Source organism: Carex rostrata, chromosome 4, assembly GCF_964058835.1.
Source record: "Carex rostrata chromosome 4, lpCarRost1.2, whole genome shotgun sequence".
In the NCBI taxonomy this organism is placed as follows: Eukaryota; Viridiplantae; Streptophyta; class Magnoliopsida; order Poales; family Cyperaceae; genus Carex; species Carex rostrata.
The window spans coordinates 333,004-351,512 of NC_135921.1; the positions used below are offsets into that span (position 1 = coordinate 333,004).

The 18,509-nt window shown below is 33.2% G+C and overlaps 2 protein-coding genes and 1 long non-coding RNA gene across 4 annotated transcripts; 1 reads left to right on the forward strand and 2 right to left on the reverse strand.

The window, feature by feature from the left end:
• Positions 1 to 417: 417 nt before the first annotated feature.
• On the reverse strand, positions 418 to 1,338 carry LOC144552467 (uncharacterized). The gene is made up of 2 exons (XM_078300448.1): positions 898 to 1,338; positions 418 to 810 (listed from the first exon to the last, which is right to left on the reverse strand). The coding sequence occupies exons 1-2, from the start codon at positions 1,336 to 1,338 to the stop codon at positions 418 to 420; spliced, it is 834 nt and encodes a 277-aa protein (XP_078156574.1).
• Positions 1,339 to 4,101: 2,763 nt separating this feature from the next.
• On the forward strand, positions 4,102 to 5,417 carry LOC144552567 (uncharacterized). The gene is made up of 2 exons (XM_078300531.1): positions 4,102 to 4,466; positions 4,927 to 5,417. The coding sequence occupies exons 1-2, from the start codon at positions 4,168 to 4,170 to the stop codon at positions 5,102 to 5,104; spliced, it is 477 nt and encodes a 158-aa protein (XP_078156657.1). The 5' UTR covers positions 4,102 to 4,167; the 3' UTR covers positions 5,105 to 5,417.
• A 124-nt stretch (positions 5,418 to 5,541) lies between these two features.
• On the reverse strand, positions 5,542 to 9,148 carry LOC144552568 (uncharacterized). Of its 2 annotated transcripts, none has more exons than XR_013511165.1 (5): positions 8,985 to 9,148; positions 8,322 to 8,413; positions 6,800 to 6,912; positions 5,952 to 6,401; positions 5,542 to 5,812 (listed from the first exon to the last, which is right to left on the reverse strand). It is a non-coding gene; the product is annotated as an uncharacterized LOC144552568 (long non-coding RNA). The 2 variants fall into 2 exon arrangements; XR_013511164.1 differs by having other exon boundaries at positions 5,952 to 6,543.
• Positions 9,149 to 18,509: the final 9,361 nt, after the last annotated feature.

The window sequence follows — 18,509 nt, forward strand, 5'->3', positions numbered from 1 at the left end:
AACGTTTTAAGTATATTTAAGCTTCAAATAACGTTGTAACGTTTTAAGTATATTTGAGCAATTAGAGGTGCCCCTAAGTGTAACAATAATTTGGTGGCAAATCACGAAACATTGATAGTAATTGTACACGGATATTTAGCTAAATATCCATGTAGCTCAGTAAGGAATTGTATATGGATGTTTATATAAGAAGTCCTAAACCCTAAACCCTAAACCCTAAACGATTATTTGATGGAAATTATTTGCAAATTTCAAAAGGGACGGTAAACTAAGACACCCGGCTGATTCTCTTCAATGGAGAAACATTGATAGAGAGTTCACAGAATTTGGTGGCGAATCACAAAACATTGATAGTAATTGTACACGGATATTTAGCTAAATATCCGTGTAGCTTGGTAAAGAATTGTACATGGCTGTTTATATAAGAAGTCCATGTAGCTCGGTAAGGAATTGTACATGGCTGTCTCTCTCCCTACCTTTTTCTCCTTTATCGGCACCGCCAGCACCCTTGTCGCCTTTCCACCACTTCGGCCGGAGGTGTGGGTGGAGAAACCAACACTGACCATGGTCGTGACCTTCTTTCTTGCAATGGTCGCACCTAGCCGTGTTGTGTGCTCCCCGCATCTCGCCTCTAGGGTTAGGTTTTCGAGTTTGGTTTTGTTTACTGGACAGAAAGGCGTGGTTCTCCACCTTATCGCCGGATTGTGTGTCTGAGTTCATTGCTGACCTTCTTGATTCCTCTTGCTCTAATAGTGACACAATCTCCTCAAGAGGGGGAAGGGAGGATCCGAGAAGAATTTGTTGACAGACCTGCTCAAAGCTTGGATCCAAGTTTGCAAGAAATTGAAAAATTCGGTCTTGCTTTTTTCTTTCTCAGATTTTGTCAGCCTCTGTTACCTCAGGTTGGTGGATGTCTAATTCATCCCATTGTTTTTGTATTTCTCCAAAGAATTGAGTAATTGGTTTCTGATTTTGTTTGTTTTGGATGATATCTTGTTTGATTTGAAATATGTTTGCAAAGTTGTTTTGTTTACCAAACCTTTGTTTGATTTTTTGCCACATTTGTGCTGAGGTATCCAAGTACACAAATTGTTCACTAAGTTTGGATTCTATGGAATTTAAGATTGAGGTCATGATGTTATTGCCAAATTTTTTCCATGCCTCTGAATTTGCTGATGGTTTCTTTTTAACACTCGTGACATACCCATATGCACCTCTGCCTTTGAGAGCTATAGTTGCTGCTCTAGCACATGGTAAGTAATTTTTGCCATTGAGAATAATACCTGTTAATTTTGTTGTGGTATTGTCTTCTATCGAGGCTGGCCCATTTTCTGACATTGTTGCCTCTGCTTACTTCTATCAGTTTGGAGTTTTCTGAGTTGTGGTTATGTACCAGTTACTGGTACCGATTTCTCTGCTCTGATACCATGAAATGTTTTAGAAAGAGATGGTGAAATGAATTTGTATATTGATTTCTACTCTATTACATGGATGTACATATATAGGCTATTTATGAATATAGCTGTTATACAATTTCCTAATAAGTTGGATTCTGGATGTTGCCTAATTACAAGGATTTGATTAGCTAGGTACCTAATTAATTAGCTCTAGCAGCTGTAATCGGATGCTAGCTGATCTATTTCCTAAACAGGCCTATGATGATCTCAGGTCTAATATCTTATTTCTCAACAATAGTCATAGTCCAAAATAGGGGTGGCAACGAGCTGTTAAAGAGCGAGCTAGGTCACACTCGTACTCGGCTTGTTGGTGTATCAAGCTGAGCGAGCGAGTTTGGATTTTAGGTTCCGAGCTAAAATTATTGCTCAAGACCGACTCGTGGCTTGTCCGAGCGAGCCGAGCTAGCTCGTTACTAGCTTGGCATATTTATAATTTTGTATATTTTCTTTCCTGCTATATCTTAAATTTTCAGAACACATATTATCAATTATGGCTAAAACAAAATAATATTTATATAACTAATTACTGAGGAATACTCTTCATTCAATTATAATTAAGCAAATCAACTACTATAAATTAACTTTACAGCTAAATTCATACATACAAATATATCAAAATCCTAAATTCATACAAACATATTCACAGAATAAATTAATGCATACCAAATCAAACAAATTCATACAAATTAACTTAATTGCTTATAATTAATTCACACATATTCCATACAATATTACCAATCAACTTAAACACAGTCCAAAATGCAATTGCCATAACATTGGCTATAACATCCATATACCATAATATCCCCAATCTGAAGTTAACGGATCCAATTAAACTATTAAACTATGTATATTAAATAGCTCGTTAATGACCGAGCTGGCTCGTGCCAAGCCAGGCCAAATTCAAACTCATTAATTATGGCTCGAGTATGTAGCGAGCGAGCTAATTTTAACTCGATCCACTAACGAACGAGTTGTTATCGATCGAGTCACGGGCGACTACCAAGCGGGCCACGAGCCACGAGCTTTTTTGCCAATCCTAGTCCAAAATATGAAATTAGATCCGGATCGCTCTAGCAGCTGTAATCCGGACCCCTGCACTGACGTCACATGTGCCCCAGTTGCAGTCTTTTTCTCACGCAGGAGTCAGGAGTCAGGAGTCAGGAGTCAGTCAGGAGTCAGGAGTCAGGACGGCACGGCAGGAATATTTATTTATTGCTATATATGAACAAATTAATTTCACCCGCCCGATTAAATCAGGCACCAATCGGGCATCCAGAAAGATCGACTTGCCGTGCTGGCGCTCTTCCATTTTCCGGAGCTAATTACCACTTATAAATATTTTTTTAAAGGAGATAGATTAATTTGTAATTCACAATTTGCACCAATTAATCTTATAAATTGTGAAAGAGAAATCTTATGTTATGTGGATGTCATTAATTATCGTTTTAATCACTCCTATGCAATAATTTAATCAATAATATTAATTGTGAACAACATGTGTGTTCCTTTTTAATTTTAACTGTCAATACATACTAATTCATATGTGTTCTTTATTAATTATTATAAATGCCATATTTTATTATTCAATATGTGTGTTTTATTAAATATTTGATGTAAATTTAATTTTCATAAAAGTAGATGTTGACTTGTAAAAATAGTTTGTAACAATTAATGTTGATAAAAATAATAGTATTAAAATATATCAACTCCTATATATTGTGACAAACTATGCAATTAATTAAGATCTAATAAATTATTTTAATAATGTATGGACCGGAGCTAGCTAGCACTGTTCTCACCCCTCCTGAATGCCCCCAACTAATTTAAAATATATATATATATATATATAGCACTATAGCCCACCTAATACTGCGTAAACACGTCATAAATTGGCAGTATTGCAACAGACTTAATTAAACAAAAATTAATTAAAAATCCCACCTAATATATATTGTGACTACTGACTACCACTATATATCCCTTCGAGATTAGTGGGCTTTTTTTTATATCTAAACGCACTTCCTTTTTCTGCTTAATTAGTTTGGTATGTGTTTATCATGTGCACACCAGTGATCATGATAAGACAAAAATATCTAAACAGAATTTCTGATGCTTTTCAATAAATTAAATCAAATACTTTATATTTATTTGTGTGTTCTAGTTATTTAATTTTTGTTCAAGAGAGACATTTATTAATACCATAAATAGACAAACTAATACCTTTGACATGACATCCAGAGATGCTGTATAGATATTTGTTGTTTGGCATGAAAAGCACGTAAAAAAATAAATACATAACTTGTAATTTCTAAGTGCTTTTAAATGAGGTTTGAAGAGGACATCCGGCAGAAGCCAAAATGCATGAGATCACAAAATGTCATGTGAAAGATGTGATGGAATCCTGTGTCCACAAGTGGGATTAATTAATTGTTGTTATTTAATTTAATATCGCTTTACAAAATAAATTTGTTTAATATCCATCACTCGTTCTGAGTCTTCTTCCCCTCAATCTCTCTTTGAGTTCCTTAATTATTCTTCATTTTTGAAGAAAATGGAGATAACCATTACTAGATTTCAGTCTCTCCACCCTCTCTCTTTCTCAGTGAAATGGAGAGCACTAGTAACCCACTTCTCTTTAATTTCTCAGTGCTTTAAGTGGTAACCTCTCCCAACTGATTTCAGTCTCTCCACCCTCCTCTTAATTAACATGCTTTCAAGCAAGAAAAGCATATTCCATGTAGGGGAGGAGGGTGGAGATCATAATACAGCAATCAGGATCCATGCAAAGAAAATCTTGACACACAGGATCATCAAAGGCGTGGTTGGCCAAGTTCGATCCCCGATCGAAGGCTATGTCGGCCTTCGGATAGTGATACAGCACCATATACATGGATCAAACATAGTTTTCAAGCCTATGGTCAATCCTTGCAAATTTAAAGAGCTATTGAAGGCATGTTATCTTTGCAAAAAGGTTTTAAGGCCTAACATGGATGTTTATATGTATAGGTAGGTACCCTTTCCAGACCTGCTTAATTGTCACAATTTTTCTTTTTCTTTTTCTTTTTGGGTTTTTCATCTTTGTTTTTGTTCTTAATTATTCTAATCTTATCGAGTATTGACTTTGTATTTATTATATAATTTGATAAAATAATTTCCATATATTAATTTTACAATTATGCAAGGCAAGTTATTAATTAGTAATTAGGAGGTTTAATTTGGTGATCAACTATGTAAAAGTCCGGATGAAATTAACCAAATTATACACAAGTAAGGTGACAGGAACAGATCAAATATTAACGGTGTTTAACTTTTACTAATTAGACCTTCCCTTTCTTTATTCAATTCATCAAGCCTTTATTCTGTAATAAAGCATCACCAAAGGAAAACTTCACCAGCTAATTAGCATAATTTATGGTTCCTTTATAATTAACAACTAATATATTAAATCATTTTAATTTTGATACAGAGGTGACTTAGGATTTTGCAGCGAGGAGTGCCGGTGCCAGCAAATTTTGCGTGATGAGCAGATCGAAGCCGCCTCGAAAAGGAAGAGGCTCGGTTTGACTCATCAACGCCATCAACAAGCTAACAAGTCCAATATCAATCCAACATACCAACATAAAAAGATTTTGCTCATGGCTTAATGCTCAGAGTTTATATATATATAGCTTTTACTATATTTTGATTGTTGGGTTAAATATCGCTTGTTATATATACGGAAATCTGATTTCTTCCAGAGAAAGATATATGACTGAAGTGTGAAGCAGTGTTTCTATATATCATTTGGGCACCGTTAATAGAGTCTGATAATATATTCTAGGATTGTAAAATTATTTCTCAAGGGTCATCATATTTTAGTAGGGCCTTTTGGTTCATGTAATATCAGATCTTATTTAAGACGTAATCAATGAGAGAAATTCGTAATAAAATCTCCATTAAAGTGTTAAGTAATGCTTATTTTGTCTGAAATATTGCCAATATCTGTTCTCATATGTTCATTTTCTGTTTCAAGTATTACATAATAAAAAATAATAAAAATAAAACCCAGAAAACTATGCTCTTTATAAAAAGTATATATAAAGAAAGACACACAACAGAAGTATGCAAAATTGAGCAGAAGAGGTACTGGTAATCACTTTCATGTACTTAAAAAGTTGACGAAAAAGGCAAAAAGAAAAAAAAAGAATATGGTGCGGTAGATTTTAAGGAAAGAGGTAACATAAAGAGAAATTGGGACTACAAGAGGCTGTCGGTTGGGACTCTAAATTTGTATAGATAAGATGCCCATAACCTGTATTTCCTCAGCTGAATATTCCAACTATAGTGCTTTTGCAGCTGCATATGGCCTTCAACTATCATCGAACAGAAAACATAATTGAATTAATTGAGGATGAATGTATTTAGTCAAATTGGATTATTAGGGTGTGCTCCAGGAACAACTTATTGTGTAATAGAAAGGGAAAGGGAAGAGAAGAGAAGGAAGCCGTTTACCTCCTCTACACTCCAATTTGGGGTGAACAAATTCATCACTTTTCTATATGTGGTTCACCCTCGTTCCCCTCCGTTCCCTCTCATATTAACCCCTTTTGGAGCAAGTAAACGGCTCTGGAGCACACCCTTAGGACGGACCTAAGGTCTCGCTACACAATATTTAGTTGAGGCTGAGTCGAATTAATGAAGCGCATTGGATAATTAATTGAGCTTGAATTTATTTAATAATCATGGTTTCATTGCACACATGAAGCTCTGTTGCAAACTTGGGGTTAATTTAGACTAAACAAGCTAGTGATTATGTAAATATTAGAAAAAAAAAAAATGTCTAGACAGCAAAAGTAGATATGCATTTTTTTTTTAAAAAAATTAATAAGAGCTCACTTAATGGGTTTGAAGAGGATCATGCGGGTTGATGGATTTTGCAAAGCTTCATGTCTTTTTGTAATTCTTATTTCTCAAAAAAAAAAACAAAGACTTTATGTATTTCTTGCTCAATTACAATCAACAAAAGGCTTGGTTAGGACTAAAGGCTTGGTGGTGGTTGTTGTTGTTGTTGTAATTCTTGCTCAATTGCATCCCTAATCTGGTTCTATAGAATTAAATCAACAAAAATTAAGTTAAATTAATATAAAAAAGAAGAAGCTATAATGGCAATCCAAGGTTGTGCCTGTATGTTGCAAATTGTAGGCTGATGACAGTATCATCATGTCAATCTCATTCCTATTAAGGTTGTAACTTTTTTTCTAGTGGAAGTTATCCAGGCTTTTTCAAGGCTTACACAATGAACGGTGGTAAAGCAAAAAAAAATAAATAAATAAATAAAACAAATTAATCTCAACTTTCACCTTTTGAACAACTTAAGCCACTTTATCTAGAGATGCAATTGGGTTTTGGCCAGGACTTCATCCAACTTATGCCCCTCATTAGCTGAAGACAGTGCTGGTTTTTCCGTAGTTACCTTCCAAAATACAGACTCATATTAACATCACCACAATTAAGTAGCATGACAAGAAAAATAATTTTGTTTCTTTGATGGGTAAATGAAAAATAAAACATGCAACGGACTATTTTTCCACATATTATGCACACCCTTTCGAACTCTTAATCTCTCCCATATGAGGACATCAACAGGAAGGGGATAAGAAGCCATGTTTTTATAATATTATTATTATTATTATTAATTTTTTATTACTATATTATTACTATTTACCTTGACTTTATGATTATGATTGGGTTTCATTTCTAGCCTACCCCAACTTGTTTGGGACTAAAGGCTTGGTGGTGTTGTTGTGCACATAATTCAAACATCTTGGTATAAGAGAAACACAAAATCAAAGTAAAAGACAAAAATAAATAATATAGCAGTCCCGTCTCAGGTAAGCAAATCATTTTGCCTAATAACAAAGTATAAGACGATATAGAAGCTGATGTGTTCTGAATAGTTCTTGATAGGAGCAGGTTGCATTATTGACACACTTGTGGAACATTCCCTGTACTTGTTCAGGTCTGGTTCCACTACCAGGTGTTAAAAGTAATTTGGCCTACTAAACAAAGCTAGATGCGCCAACTTGGTTCAAATTCTGATCTACATAATGGAATTGAACTGGAATAGAATAATAAATTCGAGGGAATAAATGAAAAAGGCATGATGAGACTGCAATATGGATCTTGATAGCAAAAGACATAGGAAATAGAATTTGATTATAATCAGTAGAGGGACAAGAACATGAAAAGATGACTTTTTGCAAAACAACACCAATAAATTGCATACATTTTAACCAAAGCCTAACATTATTTATGATATTTAAAGATAACAAAATTTAATGTCAAGTACCTAGAAAGATGTATTTGAAGATTTTCTCCTCATATATCCACATATTGAAAACCAAGCCAGGTAAATTTAGATCAGATTTCTAATTGACACTTAGAATATTTAATTTCGATTCAACCAGAAAACCATGTTTAGATCATATTTCCTAATTACATCTAACCTTAATAGATCTGTAACATTTATTTCAGTTTATATGAAACTTCATGAATCAATCTTTTGCTAATCTTATGCCAGTAAAAGCAACTGGGCATGTTTGCAATAAAGCCAAAAATCTTATGCCAGTAAAAGCAACTGGGCAGGTTTGCAATAAAACCTTATATTTCTTCTTCTCGGTTTTATGTTTTACTTTGTTTCCTCTTTCTATGCAAATAAGCCACTCCTAGTAACTCTTTTTTTTATTATAAATAATTTTTAAGTAGGCACCTCAAAAAAGAAATATAAGGGAAAAACAGGAGTACGCCAACTATAACAGAAACTCTTTATATCATAGAATAATAACACATAAGTCCAACATTGACGCAACATGAAGCATTTACCTGTGACAAAAGGAAAGCATTTGGTCCACAACTAATTTTGTGATGGCCATAACAAATTCTTTACATGTGGTCTTTAGGCTTTTCTCTAGTTCCTGAAATATTTTGAAGGCATTAGATACTCCAGAATTGTGAACTTTCTATTGCTGGAACAATAATTGTACCTGGCTAATCCTTTGAAAGGCATAAAACTGTTTTATCCAAAGGTCAGAACTACGTTTCATATATATCCGAAATGTCCTCATTCTACAGATGACTATTCAAATATCGCAGCAGTGATCAAGGTTGAACAGACACAAGTTAGTTATACCAAGGAATGGTTTCGATTATACCAAATATTGAGTCCAATAAGGCGAAACAAGAACCTCATTTTTTTCCATTGAAAATTCAGAGGGCAATGCACTGAATGGGTCCAATTGTGTAGTGATACACCCTCCTATATATGCTGATCTGTAAAACTATCAAACCATTTGCTATTGTGTAAAGATGCAATTGGAAAGTACTTTGAATTGTTCTATAAAAATAAGAAAGGGGTGCTTGAGATTTGTAGGTAAGATTGATACATAATATTTCCAATGCTTGAGAGGGCAATGCACTGAATGGGTATAGGGTAATTTGCAGTTTATACATAAAAATTGCAGATCAAATTAGAAAGTATTCACTTACAGCAGGAGTTGAAGAGGCATCCACACTACTTTCGAGACAACTCCCGACTTGTGCAATGCGGTTCTCGCCATTTCTGACAAAACAAAGTACTTTCAAGCATCGGTCCCGTCTCACCATTTGAGCACCACACCATCTCTTTCTTTTAGCCTCCGGCGATTAAGAACTAAGAAGTAAGAACCCTCCACCCCACGAAATCAAATATCCTCAAGTAACTCAAATTTTGAGTTTAGATTCGGAGCGTCCAATCTGTTCCGACACGAATAATAAAGAGGTTGTGCATTCCAATTCTTACCGGATTGGCTCGGATTCTGATCAGACGATTCGAATCTAATCTCAAAATTTGGGTTACTTTAGCGGATTAAGCGACCAGAGAAACGGCCAGGTCTGATCTGATTCTCTGAGTGAGGCGAGTGACGCGTGACGCGAGTCCCTTCCCGGCTCAGTAATTTGGAAAGGATGTCTAAAATTGGACTCGGCCCAGAAAAATCTCGGGCCCTATCTGGGCTTAGAAAAATTCCAAACTTTTCAAACGGGCACCGGGCTTTTAAATTTTCTTTTATGTACAGAACCACGCTACTTTAAACTTTTTAGCAATTAAGAACTACTGGAGTCTGGACCTGATTCAGCCAATATCATAAGAAATTAACGTGTTTATTCAGCCAATGATATTTCGCAGTGTTTTAAATAGCGCATTATAGCGGCGCTATAGCGTTTTTTGACCCTAAACGCTACGCTATGGTATCAAAACACGCTATTTGAGCTACGGGTGCTATAACGGACCGGTCCGCTATAGCACATAGCGTGTAGCGCAAATAGCGCGCGCTATGCAACATGAACTTTTTTTTTTTTTTCAATTTATATGGGTTTTAAATAAAGTCTCAGATTGAATTTTAATCGTGATTTTTTTTTTTGCAATTGACGTATTAAGCTTTATAGTAAACTATTAATTATTAAATGAGAGATCCATCAAACGAAATCAAATAAGAAAGCTACAGCGCGCTATGCAACATGAGTTTTTTTTTCTTTTCAATTTATATGGGCTTTAAATAAAAGCTCAGATTAAATATATTAAGATATTTTTTGAAGTAACAAAATGATACTTACTATATGGTAATTTGAATATTTTGAATAGATTAAGATAATTAATTATGTCATGATGTCTAAGTTATTTTGAAATTTAAATAGAAAAGAGATAGATTATATCATGGTGCTGAATATATTTTGAATAGAAAAAGATCGATAGTTTATGATATTAGTATTACTATGGATATTTTGAGTCGCAATTTGGACTTTGTATTGGTTCAATATGAATATTATATTTTTTTAATTAATTTGATGTTATTTATTGTTCTATGAGACTTAGTTAATGTTGATATTTAGTACAAATATATGATATAATTTTTATAAAAATAAAAAACGCTATGTGGCATAGCTTTCGCTATAGCGACGCTATTCGTTATAATTTTTTTTTTAGGCTTCCCGCTATGACGCGATAAACGCTATTTAGAACCTTGATATTTCGAGATCTACACCGAGCTATAATATTTTAAGCATGACATGTTCTAGTTGATGAAAGATTTATTGATATATTTTATCACAAAATTTGTCCAAAGTCATTGAGAAAAGATTTACTGATATATTTATTTTATCATAAAATTTGTCCAAAGTCTCTATATAGCAAGATAATAGAGCATTTATAACTCTAATACAACACTCCAATTAGCGGTGTTTGGAGCACTCTAGTAGTGCCTATAGATGGCAAGATAATTGGACATTTACAACTCTAATACAATACTCCAATTGAAGGCATTTTGAGAACTCTAGTAGTATCTTCAGACGACAAGATAATAGGGCATTTACAACCCTAATACAACACTATAATTGAATGTGTTTGGAGCACTCTAATAGTGTCTCTATATAACAAGATAATAGATCATTTATAACCCTAAGAAAACACTATAATTGATGGTGTTTGGAGTAGTCTAGTGGTGTCTCCAGATGGCAAAGTAATATGACATTTACAATCCTAATACAACACTCCAATTGAAAGTGTTTGGAGCACTCTAGTAATATCTCAATATGGGAAAGATAATAGGACATTTGTAGTTTAAACCATATACATCTGTTACTTATATTTGTACTAAAATCATTAAACCATATAGTATATATATAGTTTAAACTTGAAAGTTATAAATTGTTTTCGATAGCGAATATGCTACAACATGCCGACTAATGCTTTAATTGTTTTAGAGTCAACTCAATTAAATAAAAAGGTTAAAGACAATCGAGTTTAATTAACAAACGCATTATTGTAAATTAATTGAGCTGGATAAGCATGTCCATTAATAAATAAATTTCCGTATACACGACGCGAATAATATGCTACCAGATATGCCGACTAATGCTTAATTATATTGTAAATTATTGTTTGTGTCTCAGAAACGGAGTTATGAGAAACGCGCGCTTATATTGTGCAAACGGATCCGATAATGATCAAATATTGATAAAATCATACGTATATATATATCTTAAACGGATATAGATACGGATCACATATATATTAAATACATATTACATAGATACAAATACGGATATAAATACCAACAAATTAAAAAATATTTCTCTCTAACAATTAATTAATATCTGATTCTAAAACGAACAAGCAAATAAAACTACGAAACTGATAACAATATTAAGTTTGAATACGGATCTGGATACGGACAGATAATATGGATCCGATCTGTTTACCCGTCCATCTAGCTTGCTAGCTCCCATAAGCTCTGAGCCTCTGAGTAGGTGGGACACGAGTGAAGGGAGTGACCCGGGTTCAAATGTCGTTGCACGGGCACAAGGGATGCATGCGCAGTGTGGTCAGAACAATGCACGATGGTACTGCGCTTTCAACATGGTATTTGTGGATGCTAGGTACGTATATATATATGCTTTAAAAGATTTATCAAGCCTAATGTATATATATATATGTATACTTGCATACCTAAGTAAGAACACAATTAATTAATGAGTTAAAGAATTCTGTCAACTTGATCATAACAGCTTGAACGGATCCACACTTGCGGTGCGTGGAGCGTGGAATCCTCCTTCTCCATCAGAGTGGGCCGTTGTCGGTGGGACTGGACAGTTCACGCTAGCACAAGGCATTGTATACGGGAAAAACATAAGCGAAGATGGTAATGGCCGTATTCTGGAGCTTTTTATCCATGTATTCTACCGCCCAATAGAGAGACCAAATATGGGCTAGCATGGAAAATGAAATCATCAGGTGTTTATTGCATGCGGAGTTATTGTATGGTCGGTTTCATTATCTAAATTTTCTGTCATTTAATTTGTGTTTTGCTTGCCTTAATTGGATTATATTGGTGCTTGCTTTTTAATTTGTTGAGAGCTATATATATATTTAATTATTAGCTCCAAAATAATGTATGTTTATTTCACGGGTCTTGTTTTGTTTTGTGATGAATAAAATTAATGCATGCTTGCAGTTTTTACATTTTAAGTTATGATCTTACTTTATTTTCTTTTAATATGGTCCAGGTTAATTAATAAAAATCCATAAACCCTAACATGTACGTGCAAAATCCAAAGAAAGGTTCTGCTTGGAAAATGAGCATTGATTTTAGTATATTTGGGATTTTCTAATGCTTCAATTTGTTTGAAAACTATGAGGAATTTAAAACAATATTACAAAGCATTTGGGTCTCATGGTTGTTCCCGAGCTGAAATTGATATCGGTTTGCACCAACATAGTAATTTACATAAGTTATTAGAGGTTTTGATCTTATGATAACTAGTTAGTGTGCACTAAATATTTTTAGAATAAATTTCCAGTTCCAGTATGTTTCTGGTCTGGATCGAGGAGTTTTCGGCAAAATTTCAGTATTTTGGTACTATTTAGGGTATGTTTATAAATTTTCAGCTTTTTGCACAGCTTTAGAACAATTATGCACAATTCAAGGACCTTTTCTGTAAATCTCCAGCAATTTGTACTGCTCTAGGTCAATTATGGTAATTATCAGGTTGTAAAATTTTTGGTTCTCATAGCATTCAGGGACTGAACTATGAAAAAATAAGTTTATTTACAAGACAGTTCCTGGGCAGAGACCAAATTTGTAAAAGGATATAAAGGTTTGTAAGAAAAGCCTTTTCCAATGGGAATTTAATGAAAATACTAATTGCAAAATTTATAAAATTTTAGTAATAGTTGGAACGATAATTAAATTTAAAACAAAAATATTGTTCGAAGTTTATTTGATACATTTTATGTATGAATAGTAATTATAAATGGAATTTGCAGTAAAATGTTCAAGAACAATGAAGAATTGTTGAATAATGGAACTATAAAAAAAACTATCAACAACTTCCCAAATTGCAGATTCGGTCTCCAAAAATTCCCGCCGCTGGCCTCCTTTTATTTGGATTATTAAACCTATGATACAAACCGAGTGCTACCTCCATTTTATCCTCTCCATTTTCTCTAGTTGGTTATTTATATTTATTGGTTAACTTGAAACTATTTCATTATATAATACAAACTAATTTTAATTCATTTTATAAGGTTGTTATTTTGTTGTCTTAATTCATATGTAGATGTGTTTTAATTAAGGTCCATAGAATAATTAATAATTCAAATAAAATGAGGTACAAGAAAGTGATCTTCATTTAAATTGAGAAAATTACTTTTACAATGATTAAGTGACTAAAAAGTTAAAAAGTTAATTAAGAAAAGTTAAATGCTATCTCTTATAATGTTTTATGTATTTTTAGAGGATTAGTAGAGGATCTGACTGGACATAAACAATCATTTTTGTTTGCATGAGTGTTTCTATAATATGTATAATTGTAAATTATTATTAATATTCATAACCCCATAACACATGACTACAAAACGAAATCAAAATACCATCTCAAATAAAAAAATATTATACTGTAATCAATTGAAGAAAAACAATACAAATATAAACATATCTAGTGGTTTGCTAAAACCCGTAACCGGTTATCCGAACTTGGTCTGCCCGTACCTGCTGCCCGAGGTACTCGTACCTGAGTACCCATCCTACCTGTTGCCCGCCCTACCCGTTACCCGTCCTGGATTTACCCGAGGTACCCGTACCCTACCCGAGAGCAAACCACTAAAAAACAAAGATAACACAAATTTATAATCCAAATGAACGATCCTATTTATAATATGAATTATTCAAATTCTAAAATTTCATTTTCATCCATTTTTATCTCAAAGAAAAAAAAATCCTTAGAATTTCAACCCAAGGCACTGGAGATGTTACAAACCTTTCATAGTATTAAAAATTTAAAAAAAGTTCATGTGAATGGATGCTTGGCACGTGTAATCCGAGCAGCACATGTGTAATACCATAACTATTCTTAACAAACGTGGTCAAGAAATATACTTGGGAGACCGAATTCTCAATTCGGTCCCCAAGAAATATACCTTTACGCACGGCCATACGAAAATTTGCGAAAAAGTAAAATAAATTTGGAGATTGAAATAGCAATTCGGTCTGGAGAAAAGCAAAATGTGGAGATCGAATTACCAATTCGGTTTTTATAGTTTTTAAAAAAAAAAAAAAGTAATACGGCTTTGCTAAATTCAATTTAATTAATTATTGTTTATAAAATAATTTCAATTTCATGGGCATTGGGTTAATTTTATTTGATGTTAAGTTAAAGATTCACAGGAAGAACTTTAAAATCTATATATGTTAAATGTGTACGAACTGTTTGAACACCTCTAGACTTGTGATCAGACATCATCCTGCCCCCAGGCCCCAACCAACCAACCAACCCTAGCTTATGGAAAGAAAAGAAATACGAAAGGCCCAAGTCCATATTCTCCCATAAATACGCTTAAATCATGATCTTTAAAATATATAGTAGGCAAAAAAGCCCGGTAGAGAGCTCCAAATTTCTTCTAATCACCTCAATTTCGGCCCAAAGAGAATACACAAACGTAAAAGATAAATAAAGACAGATTAAACTAAAAAAGGAAACAAAGAGAAACAGAACTAAGAAGAATATCTCATCTTCACTTATAATTACAAAGCGTATGCTACATACATAGCATAGCATAGCATAGCATAGCATAGCATAGCATAGGTATAGCCTAACAAGTGCATCGTTGGCATCTCTACTTTGTGTGGGCCCACGCGGCGTAATCTGAATGGGCCGTGTGGCGGTATCCTTTGTGGGCCCATTTGTACAGTCCCCTGCAATCTTCGCACACGGCTCGGGTCGCCTTTTTTTGTCTTTTTCTTCTTTTTCTTGGGAGGGAAATCATTTCGGTTTTTCCTTTTTTCTTTTGATTCAAAGCTAGAACTAAGTTCTGGCAGCAAGCGCCGATATTTTTTATTAATATCCAACTTAAAATATCAAATTTATTTGAGTTTTGAAATTTTTATTGAAAATCTAAATTTACGGTTTAAAATAAATTCCAAGTCATTAAATTAGATCACAGTTTGGGAAAAAAAATTTAGTCAATAGTAATTTTTCAAAAAATTTAGATATATATTATTTCATTTTATGGTTATTTTTCATCAAAGATTCTAGACATTTAATCGCCGATAGTTTTATTACAAAGAAGTCAAATTTAATTAGATATATTTTATTTTATAGTTATTTTTCATCAAAGATTCTAGACATTTAATTCCCGGTAGCTTAAAATTAATTTTTATTACAAAGAAGTCTAATTTGATTAGATATATTTTATTTTATAGTTATTTTTCATCAAAAATTTCAGAAAAGTTTAATCGCCGAAAGCATTAAATTATTTTTTATTACAAAGAAATTCAATTTGATTATATATATTTTACTTTATGGTAATTTTTCACTGAAGACCCTAGAAGTTTAATCGCTGATAGTCCCAAATTAATTTTTATTACAAAGAAGTCCACCAAGAAAATAAAACAAATAGCACACTTGTTTAGTTTAGCGCAATTACCATAATTTAGCGTAGTTAGCATATTTTAGCATAATTCAGTGTATTTTAGAATAATTAGCGTAATTAGCGTAATTTAGTGTAGTTAGCGTAATTTAGCATAGTTAGCATAATTCAGTGTAATTTAGTATAATTAGCGTAATTCAGTGTAATTTAGTTTAATTAGCATAACTTAGCATAGTTAGGGTAATTTAGTGTAGTTAGCGTATTTTAGTGTAATTTAGCGTAGCTAAGTGCAATTTACCCTAATTAGCATAATTAATGTAATTTACCGTAATTAGTATAATTAGTGTAATTTAGCGTATTTTAGCGTAATTCAACGTATTTTAGTATCATTAGTGTAATTTAGTATAATTAGCATAATTAGCATAATTAGCGTAATTAATATAATTAGCATAATTAACATAATTAGCGTAATTAGCGTAATTTAGTGTAGTTAGCGTAGTTTAGTGTAGTTAGCATATTTTAGCGTATTTTAGTATAATTTGTTGGTCCCTAAGGCACCTAGAGGGGATGAATATGGGGCCTTTTTAAATTTAGTAAACTTCTAGGTCTTCAATGAAAAATAATCACAAAATTGTTGAGTATTTTGGAGATAGGGAATTGTTATTATTTTATACTCTTTATGCCTTTAAATTTATAAACCTAAATACTCAAAGAAATATTAGTTGCAAGCGCACAACCTATCATTGTAGTACTTTGAGTATCGATCCACAAGGAAATCGGAAAATACTAATCTTTAACTCTATCGATTCGTTTCAGATTTGTGAAAGAAAGTAAAATTAAATGGGGGGTTTTGTTCTAACAATCCTAAAGTTTTGGGTTCAATACCCGAGAAGAGGAGGTTTAAAATAATAAAAGTAAAAAAGGAAAGTAAAATCGAATCTTGGTTGCTTTCAAGAATTGAAAGATCTAGGGGCATTTGGTCTACAATCCCTTATTAATTATATCTATTCGGTATTGTTTAAATTCATGTATGATTTGATAAGGTTTCTAATCTAAAGTGTTAAAAAGGGTCACGGTCATGAATTAATAACGTGCCTAGATAATTTTGGACTTCACGGTCGTTCTTCACCCTAGTTATCTAGATTCATTGAGCTCTTGTTAGCCTATATTGACTAATTATTGACACAAGTATTTTGGTAGATTGGGCTAATGTTCCTCGAATTTTAGGTGTTGTCACCATTCTAAAGGGATATTTAACAATCACATTTACACAAAATACATATCAATACTTAATCAATCTAAGTGTCCTAAGTAGGGGTTTGACTTTATGGTCGTTCTTCACCAAACCCTAACCCTTAATTTCTATAGTTCCGGTTATGGATATCAAAGTACGGTTGCTTCTAACCCAAAACCTAAGATATCTGTATTCATAATTTGGTATTTTCCTCTCATCCTAACTTCTTTGGATCCTTTGCATAACAAAGCGGGACTACTGCGATTTCAAGTACTAAACTATGTAATCAATACAAATGATAAATCACATAAATTAACAATCAAATCTCATAAAACAATCATAATAAAAATAAATAACCGAATAAAATAGAATTAAACAAGTTCATGCATTGACCTAAACCCCTAGAGAGGAAAACTAGCCTCTCATGGAGATGCAAGAATTCAACAAAATATTTATTATAAAGATTGGCTAAAATAAAGAAAAATTAAATAGAGAAATAGATTACACCATTCTCTAGATGAATAACCCTTATTCTTGTCTTCTTCTTGAAATCTTCTTCTTCCTCCTCCTTGAATTGCTTCCTTGATTGCAGAATTTTACGTTAAGTATTGGTGGAGAAGATATTTTAATGAAATTGTTCTTTGCGAAGAGATGCCTTGAATGGAGAATGAACCCCTCTTTTATAACTAAATACCATGTCCAATTTAGAGGCTAGAAGGTGGGGTAAGTGGGTGTTATCTTTGGATTCTTTCCCAGATTGTCTTGTCCACATTTGACTGTCAAAACACATCCTTGGTGTGCCAAAAATAGAAACCATATTGAAAACATATAATTTTGGCTGTCTGCGGGTCCAGTGCGTCCCAACTGATCCAAAATTTCCGTTTTTAGTTTCTCATATTGTAGATCTTCTTGCTAGTTTTCTGAAAAATGGTCATATGCCCAAAACCGAGTTACGAGTCAAAAGTTATGGCTATTTTAAGTTCAGGCTCCATTTTTGCGTTCTGCTATAGTGCGGCCAGGCCACCCGCACTGGTGCTACAGTGTGTCCGCATTGGGCTCGGACTTTTCCTGTACGATCAGATTTCGTGCGTCCGCATGAATTTTGATGCATAGTTTATTATACCTTTTTAAAATTGGCGCACGTCCAGAAATCCATCTAAGTACTTAGTATGACCATATCGCAAACCGTGCATCCGCATTGGACATTTTTCTTCGTTTTTCTTCATTTCCTGCAAATTAAAACCGAGCAAATGCGGTAACTTGATTCTAGGTGTATTCTATTCTTTTTATATTCAAAATACAAGATATTTTGTGTTATTTCGTGGTAAAAATCAGATTGAATGTGTATATAATTTAGGCCTATCAAAAATAAAATAAA